This window comes from Protopterus annectens, chromosome 2.part0, assembly GCF_019279795.1.
Source record: "Protopterus annectens isolate FY-2018-M chromosome 2.part0, PAN1.0, whole genome shotgun sequence".
NCBI lineage: Eukaryota > Metazoa > Chordata > Ceratodontiformes > Protopteridae > Protopterus > Protopterus annectens.
This window is the reverse complement of record NC_056728.1, coordinates 1,318,988,509-1,319,012,689: the sequence shown is the minus strand read 5'-3', so window position 1 is coordinate 1,319,012,689 and position 24,181 is coordinate 1,318,988,509. Positions and strand designations below refer to the sequence as shown.

The 24,181-nt window shown below is 43.3% G+C and overlaps 1 protein-coding gene across 2 annotated transcripts in view; it reads right to left on the bottom strand.

Annotated features, from left to right (window-relative positions):
• Positions 1 to 24,181, bottom strand: part of TMEM33 (transmembrane protein 33) — a 943,213-nt gene that overhangs the window by 638,673 nt on the left and 280,359 nt on the right. For both annotated transcript variants that reach the window (XM_044061509.1, XM_044061510.1), the window contains exon 3: positions 14,406 to 14,593. In XM_044061509.1, coding sequence (XP_043917444.1) covers positions 14,406 to 14,593 — 188 coding nt within the window. The remainder of the gene's footprint in view (positions 1 to 14,405; positions 14,594 to 24,181) is intronic.

Sequence of the window (24,181 nt, the reverse complement as noted above, 5' to 3'; positions counted from 1 at the left end):
GTTTGTTAAGGAAAGAAAGAAAAAAACAGAAAAATACCAGCAATGTTACAAGAAATACTCAAAGGTAAAAAGGAAAAGGGGTTTACCAACGAAGGTAAAAAAGGAATTACCTCACGGTAAAAAGAGACGAAAGGAGTTGAAAGGATTCGAAAGAGGGTAGTGGCTAAATGTGACAAGGTAAGCGATAACTATCCAATAACTTTTTTTTGTGAAAAAAAGCTGTCTTAGAGCTTAATATGAAGAAAAATACTGTACTTAGCTCAAGAGAAGTAGCTTGACACGACCGAATGGCAATGCGGCAAACGAAATCTGAGGTAGCAGGGAGAGGGGAATTCTGGGTAAGAGTTTTTAGCTCGAGAGTTTGTAGATGGCACGAGCTTGGAAGATGGCTGGCTCGGTTCCGAGGTCAGAACCGATACCCACATGTAAGGAATGAACGAGGATTAACAATATCAGATCTGGTGTTTCTAGCCATCATCAGAACTGGAGAAACCATGCGGTCAGTTTTAGTCCTGGAAGATCTGGGTAAATCTGGCCTGATGGCTAGGATAAGAAATATGGATACAGTTCCAGCATCCACGGACGTCATATTAAGTGAGACCAGAGGAAGAGGAACCAGACCTGTTGAGGCCAAAAGGGGGCAAATAAGGATCACTTTGCTCCTCAACCTCTGTGCTTTCTGAAGAAACTCGGGTATGAGGGGTAGGGGAGGATAAGCATAAAGAAGAAAGGAGGGCCATACATGGACTAGAGCATCTCTCAGAGACTGTCCCTGAGGAGGGATTAAGGCAAAGAACCTGCTAAATTTGTTGTTGCAGGGTGATTGCTAGAGATTGCACCAGGGTTGACCCCATTTGTGGAAGATCATGTTTGCCACTGACTGGTTTAGAGACCATTTGTGAGGCATCAGGATAACTCTGCTGAGCCTGTCCACCAGAATGTTGGACTTCCGCAGAATGTGCACTGCAACTAGGAAGTGGTTGGAAGAGATTGTTCACTGCCATACCCTCACTGTTTCTTGACACAGGGGGGTAAGATCTGGTTTCTCCCTGTTTGCTGATGTACCACACAATGGACATGTTGTCCGTTTGTATTGCAACAGTCTCTAGAGGGAGAAAGCTTTGAAGTGCTTGCAACACTAGAAGCATCACTCTCATCTCTAGGACACTCCTATGCAAAAGTACAGTTGTGTACCTACCATAAATGTAGATGTTAGAGTGTATTCACTGTTGCAGTCATTACACTTGGGTTATCCTGCTGGCAGGCTACCCGCAGTCGGGGCAGGCTACCCGCAGTCGGCCTGAATTCCAAAGTCCTGGTCCGGCTTCGGTTGCTGTCGCCTCTTCCCTGACGTCAGTGCACCAGGGGTATAAAAGATGCAGCCGATGCCATTTTCTTCAGTTTTTCTTGCCCCAGATGTCAGGTGCCCCAAAAGGGTAGGCTAAAATTTTGCAAATAAAAAAGCATGCACTAACAAACATTACCTTTCTCTACAAGTAAATACACCACATAGGTTGTATAGAATAGAGAAGTACAGATAAGTCCCAGCAATGAAAGGGGGATGGTGGGAGGGTAACCTGGACTGCAACAGTGAATACACTCGAACATCTACATTTATGGTAGGTACACAACTGTACTATGTTCATCGTGTTTCACTGTTGCAGTCATTACACTTGGGTTGAATCCCAAAGCTGTGGTTGGGTGGCTGGGTCTAAATAGAATTAGGAGTGGCTATGAGGCCCTGCAGAACTGCAGTGGCAAAGCCTGCTCTGGATTTAGAGTAAAGAGGTAAGTGATAGTGCTTGGTAAAAGTGTGCACTGAACTCAAAGTTGCAGCCTCCAAAATTTCCTTGGTTGGTAACTCCTCCGAGAAAGGCTGCTGATGTGGCTGCTGCCCTGGTAGAATGTGGCCTAATATTCTTAGGCACTGATTTGCCATGCTGTGCATAGCAGAAACAAATGCAGTGTCCTATCCATTTTGAAATAGTCTGCTTTGAAACAGACTTTCCTTGTGATCCTGCAGCTGTACGCTACAAAAAGTTGCTCAGTTTTTCTGAAAGCTTTTGTTTTGTCCAAGTAGAAGCGTAGCTGCCTGTGTATGTCCAAAGAGTGCAGAAGTCTCTCCCCTTTATTCTGGGGATTTGGATAAAAGGTTGGTAAATGAATGGTTTGGTTAAGAGCCACACTGGATACTACCTTTGGCATAAATGTTGGGTGTCCGGATGAAAAATGACAAAAGGTTCCACTGCCACTAATGCCTGTAACTCTGAGACTCTTCTTGCTGAAGTTATTGCTAGGAGCAGAGCAGTTTTCCCTGATAAGAATTTTATCTCAGCTGTATTGGCTGGCTCAAAAGGAGGCAGTGTGAGCTTTTCCAAGACAAAGTTGAGGTCCCATATTGGTATAGGTGCTCTCCTTGGGGGTCTTATGTTTTTTGCCCCTCTTAGGTACTGTCTTAGTAGTGGATGAGAGAAAATAGGAGGTTCCGTATTGTAATGAGCTGAAATGGCAGAGGCATGGATCTTAATTGATGAGAAGGATAGGCCTTTGTCCAGCATCTCAGTTAGGTATTGTAAAATCTGAGGAATATTAGGAACAAGCGGTTCAAGTCCTTGTGCCTGGTTCCAAGCACAGAATCTCTTCCATTTTTCTGCATAAGATTTCCTGGTGCTGGGCCTCCTGGATTCCAAAATGACATCCATAACTGCTTTAGAGAGAGGTGAGTTCTGAGTGGCTATATTATTCGCCAAGCAGCCAGATTTAAGGTTCTGAGTTGGCTGTGCAGGATCTGATTGTTTTGTTGGGTCAGCAGATGAGGAATTTGAGATAAAGTCCAGGCTGGCCCTTGAGACAAGTTTTTTAGGATTGGGTACCCGTGCTGGCATGGCCAATCTGTGGCAATCAGAATAATTTTTGGCTTCTCTTGTCTGACTTTTAGGAGTACCTTGGGGGAGTAGAGGCAGTGGTGGATAGGCATAAATGGTTAGGCTTTTCCAGCTGAATGATAGAGCATCCACCTTCCATGCTTGTGAGTGATAAGTCCTTGTGCAGAATCTCTGTAGTTGGCAGTTGTGAGGGGAGGCAAATAGATCTATGTGTGGGCATCCCAATTTCTTTATCAAGCTGAAGATTTGTGGGTCTAGTTTCCACTCGTGAGGGTCCATGAGGTTTCTGCTTAGTTCGTTTGCCAGAGTATTTTTCTTTCCTGGCAGGAATTGTGCCTGCAGATGTACCTGATAGGCCAGTGCTGTGTCACACAAAGTCTTGGCTTGCCTGCAGAGGGGGTAGGAATGTGTGCCCCCTTGCTTGTTTATGTACCACATGACTGTAGTATTGTCCGTCTTTAGTAATGGTTGTCCTGGATGTAGTAGATCCTTGGAGGCTGTCAGGGCATTCTGTACAGCTAGCATCTCTTTTTGATCGATATGAAGATGCATTTGGTCTGTGGGCCATGTGCCCTGTATACATTTTCCCACCATGTGTGCTCCCCAGGCATAATTTGATGCATCTGTTGTTATTGTCTGCCTGGCTGTGGGTAAGGTGAAAGGCTGTCCCTTGTTGTGGTGACAGGCCAGGGCCCACCATCGAAATTCTTGTTGCAGGCAGGGAATGAGAGTAATTATTGTTTCCAGGCTGTGGCAATGTTGAGTCCAAACACTTTATAGATACCATTGTAGCTTCCTCATATGCAGTCTTGCATATGGAATTAGCAGGATGCAGGATGCCATGAAGCCCAAAGCCTGCAGAATTTTTCTTGCAGGTAGCTGGGTCTTTGTTGCCATCATTTGAAAGTAATGAGTCAGTTGCCTTTGTTTGTCTGGCGTGAGATAAGCCATCTGGACAGTTGTATTTAAGTTTGCACCCAGGAATATTACCTCTTGAGAGGGCACTAGTTTTGATTTATTTTCGTTTACTGCGTACCCTAGGCAAATTAGTAATCTTTTTACAAACGCCAGATGTTTTAGTAGAATGTCCTTGCTGTCTGCTTGAATAAGGCAGTCGTCCAAGTAGGGATACATTTGAATTCCTTTTTGTCTGCAAAATGCAATTATGGTGACATTTTGTGAAGACCCTGGGAGCAGTAGATACGCCAAAAGGCAGTGCACAGAATTGGTAATGCATTGAGCCAGCTTTGAATCTCAGGTATCTTCTGCAAGATTGTCTGAATGGGACATGCAGGTATGCCTCTTTGAGGTCCAAGGTAACTAGCCAAGCTTTTTTGCCCAGTATGGGTAGAAGGTGCTGCAGTGTCAACATTTAGAATTTTGGAACGTCCAGGAAAGTATTTAGAGTAGACAGGTCCAGTATTGGTCTCCAAGCTTTGTCCTTTCTGGGTACCAAGAAAAGTCTTGAGTAAAATCCTTGTTCCTGCTCTTGCTGTGGTACTTTTTGGATAGCCCTCATGTCCATGAGAGCAGAAATGTGTTTTTGTGCCTCTGCCCATTGATTGAGTGGCAGGTCTGGCATACCTTTTGACCTTGGTAGGGTGTGAAAGTAGAACCTGTAACCCTGGGAAACTATATTCAGTATCCATTTGTCCTGGGTGATCATGTGCCAATTTTGTGAAAAAAGTGCTAGTTTTCCCCCTAAGGGTGCTGTCAAAAGCTAAGTGCTTGGCATTGGTAGAGGAAAGTCATTGGGACTGTTTCCTATAAAGTTGTGATTTGTCTTCTCCACCTTTGGGGGCTGAAGACCCCATTGTTTAGGTCTGTATGAGCCTTGGGGCTGAGATCTGCCTCTTGGGCGTCTGTATCTGCCTCTTTGTGGCCTGTCTGACACTGGAAAGAACCAATTTTTAGAAGGCCAGTTCCTGCTAAATCTGGGTGGCTGAACCTGCAAGAAATCCTTTACTGTCTGCATTGATTTTGCTTTATCCTCCATATTCTTTAACACCTCTTCTGCCTTAACACCAAACAAAGTATAATGTTGTAAAGGAGCATCCAACAATTTTGCTTTAACATGATCAGGTAAACTCTATTCTTTTAACCAAGCATGCCTTCGAATGACAGAACCTGTAACTGTGGCTCTGCAAGAAGCCTCTAATGAATCAAAACCACATTGCAAAGTATGCTTTCCCACTTGTTCAGCTGCATGCAATAAATCCTGCATTTCCTTATTTTCAGAACATTCTGAGCTTGTAAGCATTTTCTGTTTTAGCAAAGACATTAGGTATTGTTGATATTTAAACATGTGAAACTGGCAGTTTAAAGCCCTTACAGCTAGAGTAGCATCTGTCCAGTGCTCTAGAATCCCTATCAGAGGGAACAGGGTTTTTTGCAGTGGAAGCCTTGACCCCTTTGGGACCCTTGGGGATTGTTTCTGGGTCAAGCAGCAGGGTTTTTATAAAGAAATTTATGAGAATCTGGGACCCTGTAGTACCTGTCTGGCTTAACTGGTGCAGGAGTAATGAATCAGGAGACAAACTGGATTCAGCAAATACATCATCAACAATATCTAGAACAGGGGGAATAGCAAGGGGACTGTGCTGAGGCAGTAAAAGAAAGTCTCTGAGCTTTTCTTGGATTCTGAATAATCCTGGCTCTCCCAATGGAAATGCTCCCTCATGGTGTGCAATGTTTCCCCAAAAGAGTAATCCTCAGGAGGAGAGGCTGTAGGGATAGACTCTTCAGCATCAGAATCCTCATAGGGAGGAAGAGAATATCCCTGTTCTGAAGAGCAATCAGAGGAAATAGAAACCTGGTCAGAGGAATCATAGTCAGTATCTTGCCTAGGCCTTTTATCAGGAGGGGGATGGGAACCCCTGATCAGAGTAACTAGGTCCTCGGCCATTTTAAGCATCTGTTTCTTTGGCATGGATGACTGTCCAGGTGAATGCCGTACTTGTTTCTTTGTCTTTAAAGGTGTTTTGGACTTTGCCTTGGCTGCTGAAGTTGTCTTGATAGTAAGCTGTGAAGATCTGAAAACACCCTCAGAAGCTGATGCCTGCTCAGCAGCTCCGGACCCATCTGATGAAATAATGTCTGTAGGCCCAATACCTTGAGTTTCCAGAGGCCTAGATGTCTCTACGTGTGAGTCGGAGGCGGCCTGTGGCTCTGAGGTAGCAGGTGTCAGGGGCTGCGACAGCGCCTCACTGTGTACCGGCGAACGGCCTAGAAGAGGCTTCGTCGGTTTTGGACCTCAGATGCCTGTCCTTTTCTTTGTCCTTGCGCTTTTTATGAACTCCGGTCGTCGGTTGTTCCGACGGCATTATATAGTTAAACCTTCGGCCAAAATAATGTAAAGCAAAAATCGAACAGACGCTTAATAGTGGGGGTTGGTTAAATCTAGCGCAAAACCAACAACTAGCAACGTCGTGGTCAGGGCCTAGGCAAGGAATACTAAGAATGAAAATCCTTATGAGGTATTTGCTTCCCACAAGAAATACAATTGTTAACTTTTACTGACATCGGTCTGGGGCAAGAAAAAGTTTCCCCAATGGGGTACTTCGCTTTATTGAAGACTTCGGATCTGAAATTCAACTTCGAAAATCTCAGGAGTCGGCCGACCGGCACTTGTGAACTGCCTTTGCTTCGGGCACCGTGCGGCAAGAAAGACTGAAGAAAATGGCGTCGGCTGCATCTTTTATACCCCTGGCGCACTGACATCAGGGAAGAGGCGACAGCAACCGACGCAAGACCAGGACTTTAGAATTCAGGCCGACTGCGGGTAGCCTGTCAGCAGGATAACCCAAGTGTAATGACTGCAACAGTGAAACACAATGAACATCTGGCCTCTTGTACTGACAGCTTGCCTTAGACTGTCTGACCCAGGAAATGCCCCCCCCCCCCAGCTGGGAGGCATCTGTGGTCACCGTGGCAATGGGGTGGGGTGGAAGGACAAATGGTCATCTCTGTTTGACTTCTTCCAAGTAAAGCCACCAGAGATGCAAGTCCTTGCACACTCAAGACAAACAGACAGGATGATTGAGGGGGGGGGGGAGTGTAAAGACCATTGAACTGCCAGCATCCATTGAAGGATTCTCATATGTAAGCATGCCATTAGAATCAAGGTTATTGTGGCAGCCACTGAACCTAATGCTCTGTATACTAGACTTGCTGGGGGTTTTGGGATGTCCAGAACTTCCCTGATGTGCAATCTTAAGGTGGATATCTTGTCCGGAGGCAAGTAGACGAAATAGTTGGCTGTGTCGAGGCAAGCTCCTAGAAAGTCTATCAGCTGTATGGTGTGTAGCTGTGATTTCTGCTTGTTGACTGTGATGCCAAAGGTAGTGGCTAGATGTGGTAGATAGTCCCTGGCTCACTGAAGTAGATGCCTGGTTGATGTGGACAGGAGCTAGTTGTTTAGGTAAGGAAAGGTACCGAATCCATGCAGTCTCAAGAGAGCTGCTACTACCACCATGCATTTGGAGAACACTCTGGGGACTGTGGTGAACCTAAATGGGAGTACTCTGAAATGATAATGACTGGCCCCCAGCCAGAAGCAGAGAAACCGTCTGGAGTGCCTGTTCATTTTGATATGACAGTACATGTCCTGAAGGTCAATTGAGCACATCCAGTCGTCCTTTCAAAATAGTGGTAGAAAAGACTGAACTGTGACCATCATGAACTTTAAACTGTCTGCTGATTTGTTTAAGAATATTTGGCCTAGGACTGGCCTCAGGTCTCCTATCTTCTTCTGAACTAAAAAGAATCTCATAGATTCTGGATCCGATTTGGTCTGGTGGGACCTCCTGGATGACTTTCTAGCAGCTTTGTGATTTGTAATGCTGCTTCCTCCCTCTGACTGGGTGGAACACTGGGTTGATTTTTCCTTGGTTTTGGTACTTGGAAAAATGGAATGGAATATCCTCTGGATATGATCCTTTGCACCAAATGATCATTTGTGATGGCTAACCAGGCATCTGGGTGCAAGGATAAGAGTCAACTACCCCCTGAGAGGGACAGTTGGGCAACCTCTCAGAAGCATTGAAAGGATCTAGACAAGAAGAAATCCCGAGATCTTTGATTCTGCAGACCCCATCTACCATGTAGGTGGCAACTTCCATTACTATTTCTCCCTCTGCCTGGGGGTAAACCCCCTCACTTGAATCTTAAAAAGGTCCTTGAGATTTCCAGAACTGCATCATCTTACAACTGCACCGATTCCTAGATAAAGGTCTTTGCGGGATAGAGAAACTGCTTCCAACAGCAGACAAGGTCATTCCATCTTGCTCACTGCAGGAAAGTGCATCTTCTACTGTGGGCCGAAACAGGGAGGATCCATCAAAAGAAGCACTGACAAAAGAGGATTTAAAGGGCTCTGCAAAATCTTGCAATCTCATCCAAGTACGTCTCCTTATGGCTATGCCTGAACCAGCAACCCATGAGGAATCTTCAGCAGCATGAGATATTAACCTCATGGACACACTGGATACAGACTGTAGGGTGGCCACCTGGAAGGTGTTAAGTTTTCTCTTCCTCTGTGGACTTGGACCCTGTGGCAGACTTAGAGAGTTCCTTAACCAAGCCCCTCTGTAATCTAGTAAAGTGTGCTAGGCAGTTGAGTGACCACATGGCAAAGGTTGCCGAAGCGTAAACTCTCTTTCCAAATCTGTCCAATGCCCTAGACTGTCTATTAGGAGGGTATAGAGAGGAACTCTGTTCACCTAGTTCCTTTTTGGTGGCTGCCACCACAACCATAGCATCTACAAGGATTCCCTTACTCCAAAACTGCCCATCTTTGTGGGCTCCTACAATCTTGTCTGGTTGGTGGGGGATAGGCTCCAGTGTGCAGTTCCTTCTACGCCCAGTGGGAGACTAGGTCTATAAGGTCATCCACCGGGAGGGGGGCAAACCAAGACGTAGTTGGGACAGTAATGAAGGCTTTCAGAAACACAGATTCCTCTTGGAAAAGGCTTTGGAAGGCCCAACCACCTTTTTATTGCAGGATCTCTAAAATGTCTCTGCAGGAGACTTCCTCAAGTGGGGACCTAGGAGATCCTTCCCCCTCATCAAAATTAGTGTCTTCGGTCAAAGATTCCTGTGGGGAATCCAAGTGTCTCCTCTTCCACGTTCTCTTCCAGTGGACCTCTTCAGTGGGATGTTCTGGAGAGGTACTGGAGGAGACAGGAGTTCCTTAACAGAAGTGTCTGGAAGCTCTTACAGGCTGGCTCTCCCTGGGGAGAAGGGTGAAGATTTAGAGCTCAAATGCATGGGGGAAATGGGTACAGGATCTGTGGAAGTGAGTGCAGAAGATTCCCTGGGACGGGAGAAAACCCTCTTCACTACCTCAAAGGCGTAGAAACCAACCTCACTGGGGCTAAAGCTGTCATTTCAGGAAAGTCCTCCACCCCTCATGGATTTCCCCTCTGAGGAGGGAGTTGGACCCGAGCTGTCCAGTGCCGAAGCTCCGTGGGGAAGAGATGGCTCTGAAAACCTCAAAGTTTAAGTCAACCCCCCCCCCCAAATCTGACGCCAATGCTCCAAGACTTGTCCTGCTCAGTGGGGATCAGCTCTGAATGGGTCAGGAAAATGTCAGATCTGAAGAAGGTGGTATTCTTGGATCCCAACACTTCAACTCTCGGTGTTCTTGGAGCCAATGACTTCGAAACTATGGGTCAGATCGGAGAAGTTACTATGGGGTGTGAACTACGGGGTATGAAGGTGGCTGAAGGATCATGGATCTGATGTGAGACAGAGCCAGCAAAATCCCCATCTGGATTTGTGCTCTAAGGAATTTGTTCATCATACTGTCCACATCTGCCTCAGAAAGACTATGGGAGGACCTTAGTGAGAAAGTTGTGGAAGGAGGGCAGGACAACTTCCTAGGAGTCTCCTGTAAACATGGAGACCTAAGCCTACGAAACACAGGCTTCAGATCCAAAGAGACTTAATCATACAGGTTGTCAGATCAGACACTTTCTTGACTCTGGAGGGCTGCTCCGAACTTGGAGCAGGTGCAGGAGACTGCGTAGGAAAGGACTTCCTGTGTTCTCTGGGCTCCGACGACATTTGCTTCTTTGCAGGGTTTTGAGCCCCAGAAGAAGAAATAGTAGAGGAAGAAGCTGGCAAAAGGCCCTTCAGGACCAATTTATTCCACCTGTCACCAACTGTCCCCGAATTAAAGCCAGCACAGATCTCACAAGACACGTGCAAATGAGACGGGCCTAAACAATATATGCACTCCCTGTGGACATCAGAACTGGGTATCTTATGCCCACAGGAAGCGCAATTCTTAAAACCGGTAGGCTTGTCAACTATACCAGCGACTAAACACAAGCCAACAAACAGTAAATTAAACAGGAAACAGAAAATAGAAATCTAAAAAATACTGAATAGAAGCTTTTTTTTTTTTTTTAAAGGAGAAAAAACAAAGATCATCTACCAACGATGGTAGAAAGAATGCTTCAAAAGGTACAGACAAAGGGGCCTAGTACCAACAATGGCACAAGAAATTACCTAAATGGTATCCCGAAGGTAAGAATAAAGAATAAAGGAAGGGAGGTACAATAAACAGATATAAATAGTAAATATAAGAAATAGAAGATATAATTTATTTTATCTTATTCACAAAACCCATCTACAGCTTGACAGAACGCAACCCGACCAAACTGTTAGAGCTGCAGATGAGACCTGAGGTAATCTGGCAAGTGAGGGGCATAATGGGAGCTTCAGAGTCAGATCCAAAAATCTAAAGAGATTGAGTCAGACCAGAGACCCATATGTTGAGGAATTAATGCAGATGACAACATTAGATCAATTGTTTTACCATCCTTGTCAAATATGGAAATATTAAAATTCACAAAATGGATTATTTAATCCAACTCCAGCCAAACCTTTAGCTGCTGGGTAAAATCTGGCATGAGTGTTATCAAATCATGAATGAAGAACTTTGCACCTTTAAATAATTTCTTAAGTGTAGCTGGTTGATTATCTGGGAAATCACAGGCTACTTCAAATGCATCTTCTAACGCTAATAGGACTGCGGGGATGGGAAGAGGTTCAGGGAATAACGGTTCATAGAATTTTCTCAGGGTATGAAAAAAATGAGTGTTCTCCCCCTGAAAACAGTGACACATTCTGGAAATGGTCTCAGAGACAGAGAGCATAATTTACAGGGAGAGTCAGATAACATAAATCTGAATCAGAAATCAGAGGAAAAAATAAATTATCTGTCCCATTACATTTCTCTCCAGATCTTGAATCTCTTCAGAAAAACGGGAATCTCTTTACCAGAAAATACCTGATAAGAAGGGTCAATAGCCTGTAGAAAATCTTGAGCCAAACTTAATAAACTACTCTTGTCCAGGAAAACTGGTGCAGGAGAAGAATAGTTTTGTTTCTTTATGACGGGAATGTTGGAACAAACAGGATTATTAATGGCAGCAGCAGCGTCCTCAGGGATGAAATAACATTCTGGCTAAGCAGAAGCACCTCCCCTGTCCCTTCTTCCAAAACAAATGGGACCACAACAGTTGCAGAGGCTGTGGCTATCCCCCAGTTCATATAGGCTGGCTGGCCATCACCAGAAGGATCTGGGGAAAAGATAAGTGGTCAAAGGAACAAGCTTTGACCATAGCATAGTCAACCACCTGCAGCTGAGGTAAACTGCTAGCCTACTGTGGTGGCAAAGGTTGTTTAGTTAACTTTTGTGGCTGAAAGATGGACCGACCACGGGACTGGTATTTTTTTCAAATGTAAAGCTGAAAATGGTGTTTCTTTCCTGGGGAAACAAAGCATCAGAAACTAGTCAAATCTAATAGTAAAAAGTAACTTTTACCAGTAATAACACACTAACACACTTTACTAGTACCAAAATGCAATTTAAACACAGATTCTCCACAGAAAAACATTTTTTAGAATGTTTAAGTTATATTTTAAATGGTCAGAAATAGAAGTGCACTCCCATATAAAGGTACAGTAAAGTAGCATGACAGCCAATAAAAATACATTTCTTAAACAGAAATGTAAGCTTAAACATTAAAAATATGTTGAAGGTTTCTGCCCAAAGGGAACTTGTCTGTCCAACAATGGAACAGCACAAGCAGACAGTCTATCCTTGAAAGCCAGCAGATGAGCACTCTCTTCAATAGGCAAATTTGTATTTTTATCAGCACAGCTCAAGCTAATAGTTTGGGCATATGGTAGGTACCCTGAAACTTTGGAAGCTGGACAGCTGTTATATCCTATGCACAGCAGTGATCAAGATGATAAACATCAACATATATACTTTTGTTGTTGATTAAAAAGTTACAAATGCTTTCACAACAGCTGCAAATTATGGGAGAGAAACTGTCAAAGCTTTTAAAGTACTGTTGAGCTCAAGGAAGCAATATGCAGCAATCTACTGATTTAAAAAATGACATTGTGTTCTAACTATGAAGAAAAGACAAATTCTGCTGCTGATTAAAAAAAAATTCAGTCCTTGCACAGGTATTACTTACTGATTGTGGGGAACAACACACATAAACTGGAAATGTACAAACACAAATGAGAGAACGGATGGTGAAGATCAATAAGTAAAAAAAAGTACCTGATGGGTCTGTAGCAGGCAGCAAGATTTTTTAAAATTAATTTAAAAAAGGTCCATTGTATTTATGAAAAATAAGGAACTGCAAGCGACAATCAGCTGCAAATGAAACGCATGACAGATTTATAAATCAAATCTTAAACTGTAGCATCAGTGGCTACAGATATGGGGTCAAAATGAGTCTGAGGGACCAAAATACAGCATCTTATCTTGATTAGAAGACATACTGCTTTAATAAGCATCACTGCTGGGAGCAACATTCAGCATTTTGAAGACAACAATCTACATTGCTTTCATAAGCATGGTTAGTGAATAAGCAAATACAGTGATTTGTTGCAATATATAAATATATATATATTCTGCTTTCACTACTGCAGCTGCTCACAGAGAAGTAACACACCATATTATGCTAACCTGCTGCGGGAAAGCAACATACAGCACTTTAATCCCGATTAAAAAAATGCATTTTTTTTTATCAAGCACTACTGATAACAGGGAAGTACTATTCTCTGTGCTGCAGCAAGCAACATATTTACTTTAACACAAAAAAATAGTTAAATTGTACTGTAAGAGAATTGAAGGACTTTAAGTGATAATGAAATAAAAATTGAAACCCTAAAACACAGCTGCAGCAAACATGTTTGGTTAATTTATAGGGCTTAAAATAGAATATAGTCACAATAGCTCCTATGGCAGGTTTAGTACTAAGGCCTAGCAGAAAATATATACAGCCTAATTGAAAGCAGTCATGAAAACAGCTTCATCTGCTCATCTGCTTGGTAGCTGTAAACTTCAAAGATATTCAGCAATGATTACCAGCAATTGCAAATGTGGTAGATTCTTTAGCAATATCTAACAGAATGCAAATATGGCCTAATGTAAAGTAACTGTGGTAGTACCTGCAACTGCTGAGTTTGTAATTACAAAAGTTTTCTGTAAAGCTCATCAGTGGTAGTAATTTTTTTCTACATTTTCTGTCCCCCGTTGTCTGCCAAACATATCTGCTATGGTGGTAGTCACTCACAGTATGGCGTCATTCAACAGCCACTGTGGTAGGGTATTTCTCTGCAATAAATCATGTGCCTACTCACATCTCTGGAGTTGTCCAAGGGATGGGTATATAATGGGCACATGGCTTACTCATCGGGGCAAACACTATAACTCTCAAGAGTCCATCTCCCTTGTAAGTTAGATGCATCCTAGGAGGTCCCTAGTCTCACACAGAGATGCACTGCCAGGTTCCACATTTTGTGATATGCATCCCCCCTCACCCCCAGAAGACCTTAAAAGCTTTTAATGTCATCACTCCAACTCTTTTTTGGCTGGATCATCAAGATCTCCAGCTTGTTAGTCACATCCAGGTTATCTAGGTCATAAGGATTCTCCCCTCTATGCCACACAGGCTGATGGAGAATACTTTTGGAAAAAAAGTGTCTTGTTTTTTTCTACTAGCTCAGTACATTTCATTTGTGCAATCTGCTACAAAAAATGAAATATCACTGCTTAGCCATAACAGTGTAAGAAACTGATTGTACCAATCAATATTTTACAAATGGTCTTATGGTTTTATCTGCTTTAGAAAAACAGATTTGCTAATTTTCAGTTTAAAGTTTTCATACCTCAAGAATGTGCAAGTAAACATTCATGTCCTAAAAGGTGTCACAGCTGCCATAGTTATTTTTAAGTTAAGAAGGAAATTAATGTTGACCCATATCACCAAATGAGCCTCCTGGTGTCTGAAAGGCAGTGTGTGCGACCTGAGACTCACACTGTGCCTGCACCTGCACCACAGAAACACACCAACAAACAAATAAACCACCATGTTCCTTTTAGCTTGCCTTTTACAAATAACAGAAAGCTTTCAAAATGCATAATTTTAATAAACAGCTTGAAAGAACTTCTCATTTTGAAACCCAATTTACCCAAAAAAAGGATACATGTAACTGGAGAAGAATTGACAAAGATGAGAGAAAAGAGCAAGTAGTGACAGCTATCCTCCAGTAATGCCTGTGCTAAGAATGCTCGGCTTAGCTGAAAGCGAGGTAATCTCTGGTGTAACCGAAGAGCACTGGTTAAAGCATTTGCCAGTAAGGCACGCTGGTAAAAATTTGCTGCTTCCTGTGTTCTTGAGAAAATGGTAAAAAAAATTTAACCATGGAATTCTTGCATGAGCAAAATATTGTATGTAACAAAACACACAGAAAAGATGTACAATTAGTTTTTTTAATCAGTGAAAAAGCGCATTAAATAACGGTGTGTGTTATAAAGCAAATGAACCATGACTGATACAGAAAACTTTTCTCCACAAGTGCTGTAACTCACGGAAAAAAAATACTTGGCTAATCACACTGAAAAAGAAATACTGCCACTTACTGAAGAAAACCAAGCAAAGCATCATTTTCTCTTCCTAAAGAGGTGGCAGTTTTCAATTAAGTAAAAAAAAATGCATGCAGTACCTATTCTTCAAGTTAGACTAAGATCAGTAAACTAAGCACAGCAAACAAATTGCAAGTAGAGCAACTTGTGCTTCATGGAGCCTTCTTCCTCAAACTGTGGTAATGGAAATACTGCCCTATTTGCTAATGTACAGTAAAACGGCATGTTTCTTAAGGAGTCATGTTACGCAACGTACTCTACATCTCAAGATCTTAATTCTTTCGCACACTATATATGTTGTTAAAAATATTTGTCTTTGACAAGTTATACCACTGTATAACTCTAGATATGATTAATATAAAATACAGACTATTACCAGATTGGCAATCACAACAGGTTTGTTTACATGCTAGACAAATGGATTCTAAGAAATTCTCTCTCTAAATAAATACATTTCTTAGAATTAACCTTCAGTACACATATAAAAGAGGCCTGATCATCATCCTTTCTCATAATACACATGTAGTTTCAGCTGCTTTAATCTATTACCAATTAAAAAATGAACAAAAGGTGCATGAGCACAAAGCTAACTGCAAAGGTGTAGCACTCCTTGACCTGCCAAACAGCAGCCAGAAAAGAAATGTAGTTCTAATCAACTAAGCTTCAAAAGCTGCACTTCACACCGATTTTTTTTTCTTGTCTCTCTTGCTTAACAGCTCAAAGTGTCTAAAAGATATAGTTTTGTACTGGCTGCTGCCTATGTGGTAGTCTAACACGTGTGAATATCAGCTTTACATGTAAGAACCTCACTATAACATGTTTGTTATAATCATGCTGTTATGTATGAACCTTGCTATAAGCAGGTTATTTTTTCTTATGTCTGGAGCTTAATCAGCATGCTCAATGTATTGCATGATATCCAGCTGTGAAAAAGTACGGTTGTGTACACTTACCATAAATGTAGATGTTCGAATGTATTCACTTGTTGCAGTCATCACATTTGGGTTATCTGCCTGCAGGTAGCCCTCAGCCGGCCTGAATACCAGAGTCATCGGATTTCTGCATCAGATGTTGTTGCTTCTTCCATGACGTCATGTCGTCAGGGGTATAAAACATGCAGCCGACGCCATTACATCAGTTTTTATTGCCCCAGATGTCAGGTGCCCCCAAAATAGGAAGCAATTATATGGTATGGAACACCCCCAGCAAAAAGCAAATACACATGATATAATATGTACCAAACAAGGAGGAAAGGTAATAGTCAAGAGAAGTCAGGGGGCTGGAGGGAGGGTAACCAGGACTGCAACAGTGAATACACTCGAACATCTACATTTATTGTAAGTGTACACAACTGTACTATGTTGCAACAAGAAAGTGCACCAACTCACAACGAACACAATGTCCAATCCAGTTACAATAAAGGCTCTCCTCCGTATAAAAGCACAATTCCACCAGGGTACTTCTCCAAGAGTGATAATATTCCAAAAAATGAAAATAGCTGGATAATATATTATATTTTATTGTATAAAACACACAATCCAGACAAACTGCTTAAGCGCTTTCATCTCCTTCACGGAGACCTCATCAGATTCTGATGAAGTCTCCATGAAGGAGATGAAAGCGCTTAATCAGTTTGTCTGAATTGTGTGTTTTATACAATAAAATATAATATATTATCCAGCTATTTTCATTTTTTTGGAATATTATCACTCTTGGAGAAGTACCCTGGTGGAACTGTACTATGTTCTTCATGTTTCACTGCTGCAGTCATCACATTTGGGTTGCTCCCACAGCTAAGGAAGGGTGGAGGTAGTTAAAGAGCATTAGGGCTAGCAATAAAGGCCCTGTAAGACTGCTGTGGCAAATCCAGCTCTGGATTTAGAAAAGATAGGCATATGGTAATGCTTGGTGAAAGTATGTACAGAGCTCCAGGTTGCAGCTTCCAGGATGTCCCTGGTATGGACTCCTCTGAGAAATGCAGTAGACGTAGATGCAGCCCTGGTGGAATGTGTTCTTATCCCTGTGGGGTAGGTTTTCCATGATGTTTGTAGCAGAAATGTATGCAATGTGCTATCCATTTGGAAATGGTTTGCTTTGAAATGGCCTTCCCCTCTGCCCCTGCAGCAAAGCTAACTAGCAGTTGGTCAGATTCTCTGAGAGGCTTAGTCCTATCCAAACAGAATCTAAGCTGTCTGTGTACGTCCAGAGAATGCAGTATCCTTTCCCCTTTATTCTGAGGATGAGGGAAAAAGTAGGCAAATGAATGGACTGGTTTAGAGCCACACTAAACACCACCTTGGGCATAAAGGATGGATTAGTCCTGAGGGAAACCCTGTCCGCATGGAAGATAATGAAGGGTTCCACTGCCATGAGGGCCTGTAGTTCAGACACTCTTCTTGGTGAAGTGATGACTAGAAGTAAAGCTGTTTTCCAAGAAAGGAATTTCAGCTCTGCTGTAGCAGCTGGTTCAAATGGGGGGAAGAGTGAGTTCTTCCAATACAAAGTTAAGGTCCCAGGCTGGAGTGGGAGGTCTCCTGGGGGGTCTTAAACTTTTTGGCCCTTCTAAGGAATGGTTTTAGCAGGGGATGAGAGAAGAGGGGTGGATCAGTATTACAATGTGCTGATATGGCAGAGGCATGAATCTTAATTGAAGAGAAAGATAGGCCCTTGTAGGAGCATTTCTGTTAAATAATCTAGAATATGAGGTAAGCTGGGCACTGCTGTGCCCATCCCCTAAGCCTGGCTTCAGGACAGTATCTTTTCCACTTTTCTGAATAGGATTTTCTAGTACTAGGCCTCCTTGCCTCAAGAATGACATCCAGCACCTGCTTACTGAGGGTTGCTGGAGGTGAGCTCAGGGAATTAGACAGGCTGCAAGGTTCAGGGTTTGAAGCTGAGGGTGCAGAATCTGACCCGCCAGCTGAGGCAGCAGGGAGGGGGTCCGAGGCAGGTGCCAAGGTTGCAGCACTGTCATACTGCGCAAAAGGGGTACCAGTGCTGACGTGGCCAGTCTGGTGCAATCAGTATTGTCCTTGGCTTGTCCTGTTTGAGCTTTAGTAGAACCTTCAAAAGGAGAGGCAGAGGGGGAAAGGCATAAACTGAGAGGCTTTCCCAGGTAAAGGATAGGGAATCCACTTTCCAAGCTTGACTGTGGGGAGTTCTGGTGCAGAATTTGTTCAACTGGTAGTTCTGAGGGGAGGCAAACAGGTCTACCTCTGGAGTCCCCCATTTGTTCCTCAAGAGCTTGAATATTTTGGGTTCCAGTTTCCATTCGTGTGGGTCCATGAGATTTCTGCTTAAGTCGTCTGCCAGTGAATTTAGTTTGTCTGGCAGGAATTGAGCTTGTAGGTTCACTTGGTAGCTCAAGGCTATGTTCCACAGAGCCATGGCTAGTCTGCAGAGTAGGTAGGAATGGGTACCCCCTGCTTGTTTATGTACCACAACGGTGGTGTTGTCTGTCTTTACCAACAGTTGTCCTGGAAGAATAAGGTCTTTGAGGTCAGTCAGAGCATTCAAAGACCGTCTTTACTAATAGTTGTCCTGGAAGAATAAGGTCTTTGAAGGCTGTCAGAGCATTCTGTACAGCTAACATTTCTTTTTGAATGATATGCAGGTGCATCTGTTTTGGGTTCCATTTGCCCTGAATGGACTGCCCTGCCATGTGAGCCCCCATGCATAGTCTGATGCGTCTGTTCTTAGGGTTTGGGCGGCAGGGGGTAGAGTGAAAGGGAGTCCCTTGCTGTGGTAGCAGGCCTCTGCCCACCAAAGGACCTCTGCCCTTAGACAAGGAATAATAGGAATCATTGTTTCCAGGTCCTGAGAATGTTGACACCATAGACTTTTTAGATACCATTGAAGTTTCATTATATGCAGTCTTGCATATGGAATTAACAGAATGCAGGAGGCCATGAACCCCAGGGCTTGCAAGATTTTCTTTGCAGATAGCTGGGTTTTTGTGGCCAGTAGTTTGAAGTAGGTTGTCAAATGAACTTGTTTCTCTGGAGTGAGGAATGCCATCTGGGAAGTTGTGTTCAAGCTTGCTCCCAAGAATACAATCTGCTGGCAGGGTAAAAGGTGTGATTTCTTCTCGCTGATGGTGTACCCCAGTGAAGTTAGAAGTCTCTTTACAAATGCCAGGTGTTGTAAAAGCAAGTCCTGACTCTATGCCAGAATCAGGCAATCGTCCAAGTACGGGTAAATCTGAATATTTGTCTGCCTGCAAAATGCAATGGCTGGAGCTAGGCACTTTGTGAATACCCTGGGTGCAGTAGACAAGCCAAAGGGCAGTGCAGAGAACTGATAATGCAAGTAGCCTGCTTTGAAGCATAGGTATCTTCTGCAAGATTCCCCGATTGGGATATGCAGGTAAGCTTCTTTTAAATCTAGAGTTGCCAACCAGGCATCTTTGGCTAGCATAGGAATAAGCTGTTGAAGAGTTAGCATTTTGAATTTTGGAACCACCAGAAAGGTATTGAGAATAGAAAGGTCCAGGAAAGGATGCCAGGAGTTTTCTTTTCTGGGAACCAGGAACAGTCTTGAATAAAAACCTTGTCCCCTTTGTTCTGCTGGGACAGGTTGAATAGCCCTGTTACTGAGGAGAGAGAGCATTTGTTTCTGGGCCTCCGCCCACTGGTTTGGGGGGAGGTCTGACCATCCACTTGGGGTTGGGAGTGAGTGGAAGTGGAATCTGTATCCTAGGGAAACTATGTTTAAAACCCATTTGCCTTGGGTAATGTGTTCCCAGTTTTTTGCATGCAGGGTGAGCTTTCCTCCTAAGGGAGCAAGTAGTTGAGCAAAGCTTGGTAGAGTTAAGGATAAGTCACTGTGCCATTTTTCCATAGGGGGTGGGCTTACTACTCCCTGCTTTGGAAGTGGGGGCCCCCTACTGCTTAGATCTGTGCATAGCCTGAGACTGAAGTCTTGGTGGTCTGCTGCTCCTGGGTTTGGACTGAGAAGGCCTAGAAGGGACTGAAAAGGACCAGTTCTTTGAAGGCCAATGCCTACTGAATCTAGGTGGCTGTACTTGTAAGAAATATTTAACAGTTTGCACAGATTTAGCTTTTTCCTCCATCCTTTTGAGGACTTCTTCTGCTTTGTTGCCAAAAAGGCGTTCTTGGTTTAAGGGTGCATCCAGTAATTTAGCTTTAACGTGATCTGGCAAGTTTTGTTCCTTAAGCCAAGCATGCCTAAATACAGACCCAGTGACAGCAGCCCTACAAGATGATTTTAAAGCATCAAAACCACATTGTAAAGTATGTTTACCTACTTGGTCAGCAGAATGCTTTAACTCTTGTAAATCTGTGTTCAGCACAGTCAGGAAGCAACATCATTGTCTGTTTAATTAATCCCATAATATGCTGCTGATACTTTAACATATGAAACTGGCAATTTAAAGCCCTAATGGCCAAAGTAGCAGAAGTATATACCTTCTTACCCCATCTGTCTAAAGCTCTAGAATCCCTATCAGAAGGGGTAGGATTTTTGGCAGTACTAGCCTTAATGCCTTTTGGTCCTTGGGAAATGGTCTTTGGATCCGCAGTAGAATTCTTGAAAAGGAATCTGTGAAAGTCAGGTACTCTTGTAGTACCTGTCAGGTTTCCTGGGAGTTGGAGGCAAAGTGTCTGGGGTAAGGTTGGATTCCAAGACATCATCATCTACAATCTCCAGAACAGGAGTGATAGCCAGAGGCCTGATTTGAGGCAGGTTTAAAAATTCCCTAAGTCTCTTTTTAGACTGAGAATAGTCCTGGATTTCCCAGCGGAAATGCTCCCTAAGGGTATGCAAGGTTTCACTAAAAGAAAAATCTTCTGGAGGGGAAGCAGAGGGAATGGAATCCTCTGCATCAGAATCCTCATAAGTAGATAAGGGTAAATCCTGGTACTCAGAAGGAACAGAGATATCAGATTCCTGATTAGAAGAATCAGAAAGAAAGTTAGTTCTAGGTCTCTTAGAGGGGGAAGGTTGGCTTCCCCTAATTAATGTAATAAGGTCTTCAGCCATTCTAACCCATAGTCGAAGAAGCATCTCGCGGCATACCGGATTCCGAATGGGTCTCAGTAGAGGCTTGCGAATCTGTAGTAGCGGGTATCAGGGGCTGCGAAAGCGCCTCACTGAGTACCGGTGGACTGGCAACTAGCTTATCAAAAGCATTGTCGGCAATTTTGGACCAATGCAGTCTGTCTCTGTCTTTATCCTTACGTTTTTTCAGAAGATCGGTAGTTGGATGGCTTACCAAAGCCATTTCAGAGTACGGAGATTGAGAATGAAAGTATTTACCTACAAAAATAGTCCGACGACGAACAGTTCGGGCGTTGAACAAGGCACAAAAACCGACAGCGAGGGACATCGTGGTCTGGGCCTAAACAGGTGACGCAGTAAGAATGAAAATCTCTGAGGTATTTGCATTCCACAGGAAGACAATTGTTAATTTTTTCTGACATCAGTTAGAGCAAGAAAAAAGGATCCCCAACGGGGTACTTATCTTTTTGAAGACTTCAGGTCTGAAACTCGAAAATGAAAATTTCAGGAGTCAGCCGACCGGCACTTGCGAACTGCTTCTGCTTCGGGTACCGCACGGCAAGAAAGACTGATGTAATGGCGTCGGCTGCATGTTTTATACCCCCGATGACCTGACGTCATGGAAGAAGCAACAGCATCTGACACAGAAATCCAAAGACTCTGGTATTCAGGCTGGCTGAGGCCTACCTGCAGGCAGAGAGCCCAAATGTGATGACTGCAACAGTGAAACACAAAGAACATCCAAGGTATTTCTTCAGTTTAAGGGGCAAGTGCCTTATGATACGTCCTAGATTTACCAATTTATATCAAATGAGCACCTAAGCTACAAGTACAACTTTCTGTACAATCACTTTTTAGACTTCTCAAAGACACATGGCAATACAACTGTATAGCTTCATAGATTCTTAGGTGATTACCAGGCTTAATGGCATAACAGCCTTTACAAAGCTTAGCCAATAATATCCAGGATATGACACTATTATATCTTACTTCCCCAGACATGAGATGGGGTAGCATTAGTGTAGTGGGTTTTTGGGTGTTGGAGCACAGAGTCATTTTATAGACTACATCTGCCACAGCAGACATGGGCAGTACCCCAGGAGTGAATTTACGGTTCCCCATCCATTTATCCAAATTCTTTTTGAAAAGAGTGAGGGATGGGCTTTGTTTTATGACAATGGGAAGTTTATTCCACAGACAAGGTAGCTTTTGGGATAAGATAGTTGAGGTCACCCACAGGTATGGTGTTAGAAAATGTTAAGAGATTCCAGTAGGTTCAGATAGGTGGTGTCATTTTCCAGAATTACATTGGGGATCTGTAGCTAGCAATGATATGATAGGGAGTTGCGCCTACAGTTAGTTGGGCATGGAGCAGCTCAAGTGAGTCATGTTGGACCAGTCTAGCAGTATACTAGCCCTTTATGAACAGTGAGACACCTCCTCCATTTTTATAGCCGAAGTACTTTCCATGGCTCTGAACCATGCTTCTGTGACTGCACATATATCTGCATTCTCCATTATGAGGAGTGCTTCCAGGGAGTGCAGTTATTTAATTGAAACTCCTAGCGTTGAACAACAGTACCTTTAGGTAGTAGTGAGTAATTATTGTTATGTTGGAGGGTTTAACAACTTGGCACAGCCTAAAAAGGGCACTATGAGGACAGATAAAGTTTTTGCCAGTATCCGGAAACCAAGTGGTGGCAAGTGCAAACCATCTTTGGAAAAACATCATGGGTTGCCGATCATGTTTCCCCAGGCTGAAAGACATTGGAACTCCTTGGTGTGACACCAGACACTAAGCCAATTGTTGAAGTCAATAATTTTTTGCAGGTATTGTGGCATCATCACTGATGAAGGTAGGATGCTACTCAAGGCTAGATTCATACCTGCCTGGGACATGCACTCAGAGAACTCAATCATGTTTTTCTTCATACAGTTCAGTGAGGTACATATTAGATCATTTACCCCCACATGGACTATGACCATGTCGTACTGGTATTTGTGATTTAAAGACTTAAGTGCATGAATGATCTGTAAGGGAATACCAAGAATGCCATCTTGCAAGGCTTTAGCCACCACAGCTAATGTACTAGCAAAGTTGCTGGGGGCTGAGAGAAAAAAACAAATGGCAATATATTATACTAGAATAAATCCAACTCGCAGTGAACTACAGAAGCCCCCCCACACCCCCATAATGATGGGTCAAAAGACAACTGCTGTGCCACCACTCGGGCACCCTGTGGGAAGGACATGATCTTATGAAGGTAAATCGCCCAAAGCTTCAAATACCAGATGTGCTGCCTGAAGTTGCTGAGGTCCAGAATAGGACAGAAATCCACATCTCCTTCAGGGCCAGAAAGACAAGAGTAAAACCCCTTCTCCAATATCAAGACAACCTCAGACTTTATGAACAGTAAAGTTCCGATATGTCCCACGAGCTATGCTGGTATTAACCAAAAACCATCTTCAGATCTTTTCCCCGGGGAAGAATTTATAAGCTCCAGAATGTGACCACATGAGACCAGTCTAGAACCCACCGATTCTTTGTGATGGTTTTCCAAGCTGAGATAAACTCTGAGAACTACCTACTTACAGGTAGTCTCATAATGTAGTCAAGACTGCTGCAGGACTACCAGGGAAGTCAAACAAAATAACTTTGGGGCATCACAGGAACAAGACTGTGTGAAATAGAGGGTGTCTCCTGGATTTCAAGGAGGTCCATTTGTCTTCATCTGATCAACTCAAGCAGAGGAAGGGGTAGATGTGACAAGATGAGGATCATAGAGATGACTTGTTTCCCCTTCTGGAAGTGACTGACCAGGTTCTAGCAGGTTGGCTTAAGAGCAAATCCCCCAAAATAGGGTAACTAGATCTTCAATCTTGTTTCTAAGCTTTTCTTGACAAAGGACATTAAACCACACCATCCTAAGTATGTACACACCTACAACAGTCAAAACTACAATGGATCACAGAGAAATCAGAGTGCATCTCCCTATGATTTTAAGACACCTGAGAGAAAGTAAATGGTTTGGGCTCAAAGCCTTGCTAGTTAAAGGTCAGCTCACTCTGAGGTGCGGCAGGAGTGGGCAGCTGCTCTACAATTACCTCAAGGAAGTTCAGGTCTGGACCTGACCTCTGACTGATTGCCCTTGTGGCAATGTTCCAGTTTATTATATGCCCGAAGCAAAAAGAATGGACCTCTTGTTAGTCTCTATGTGAAAAAACCTTATAACCATCTCCACGTGCACCAAAGTGGGCTAACAATTTTTCCCACCTTCCAGGTCAAGTACCTGGGATGAACAGCTAGCACTTGAAGCAG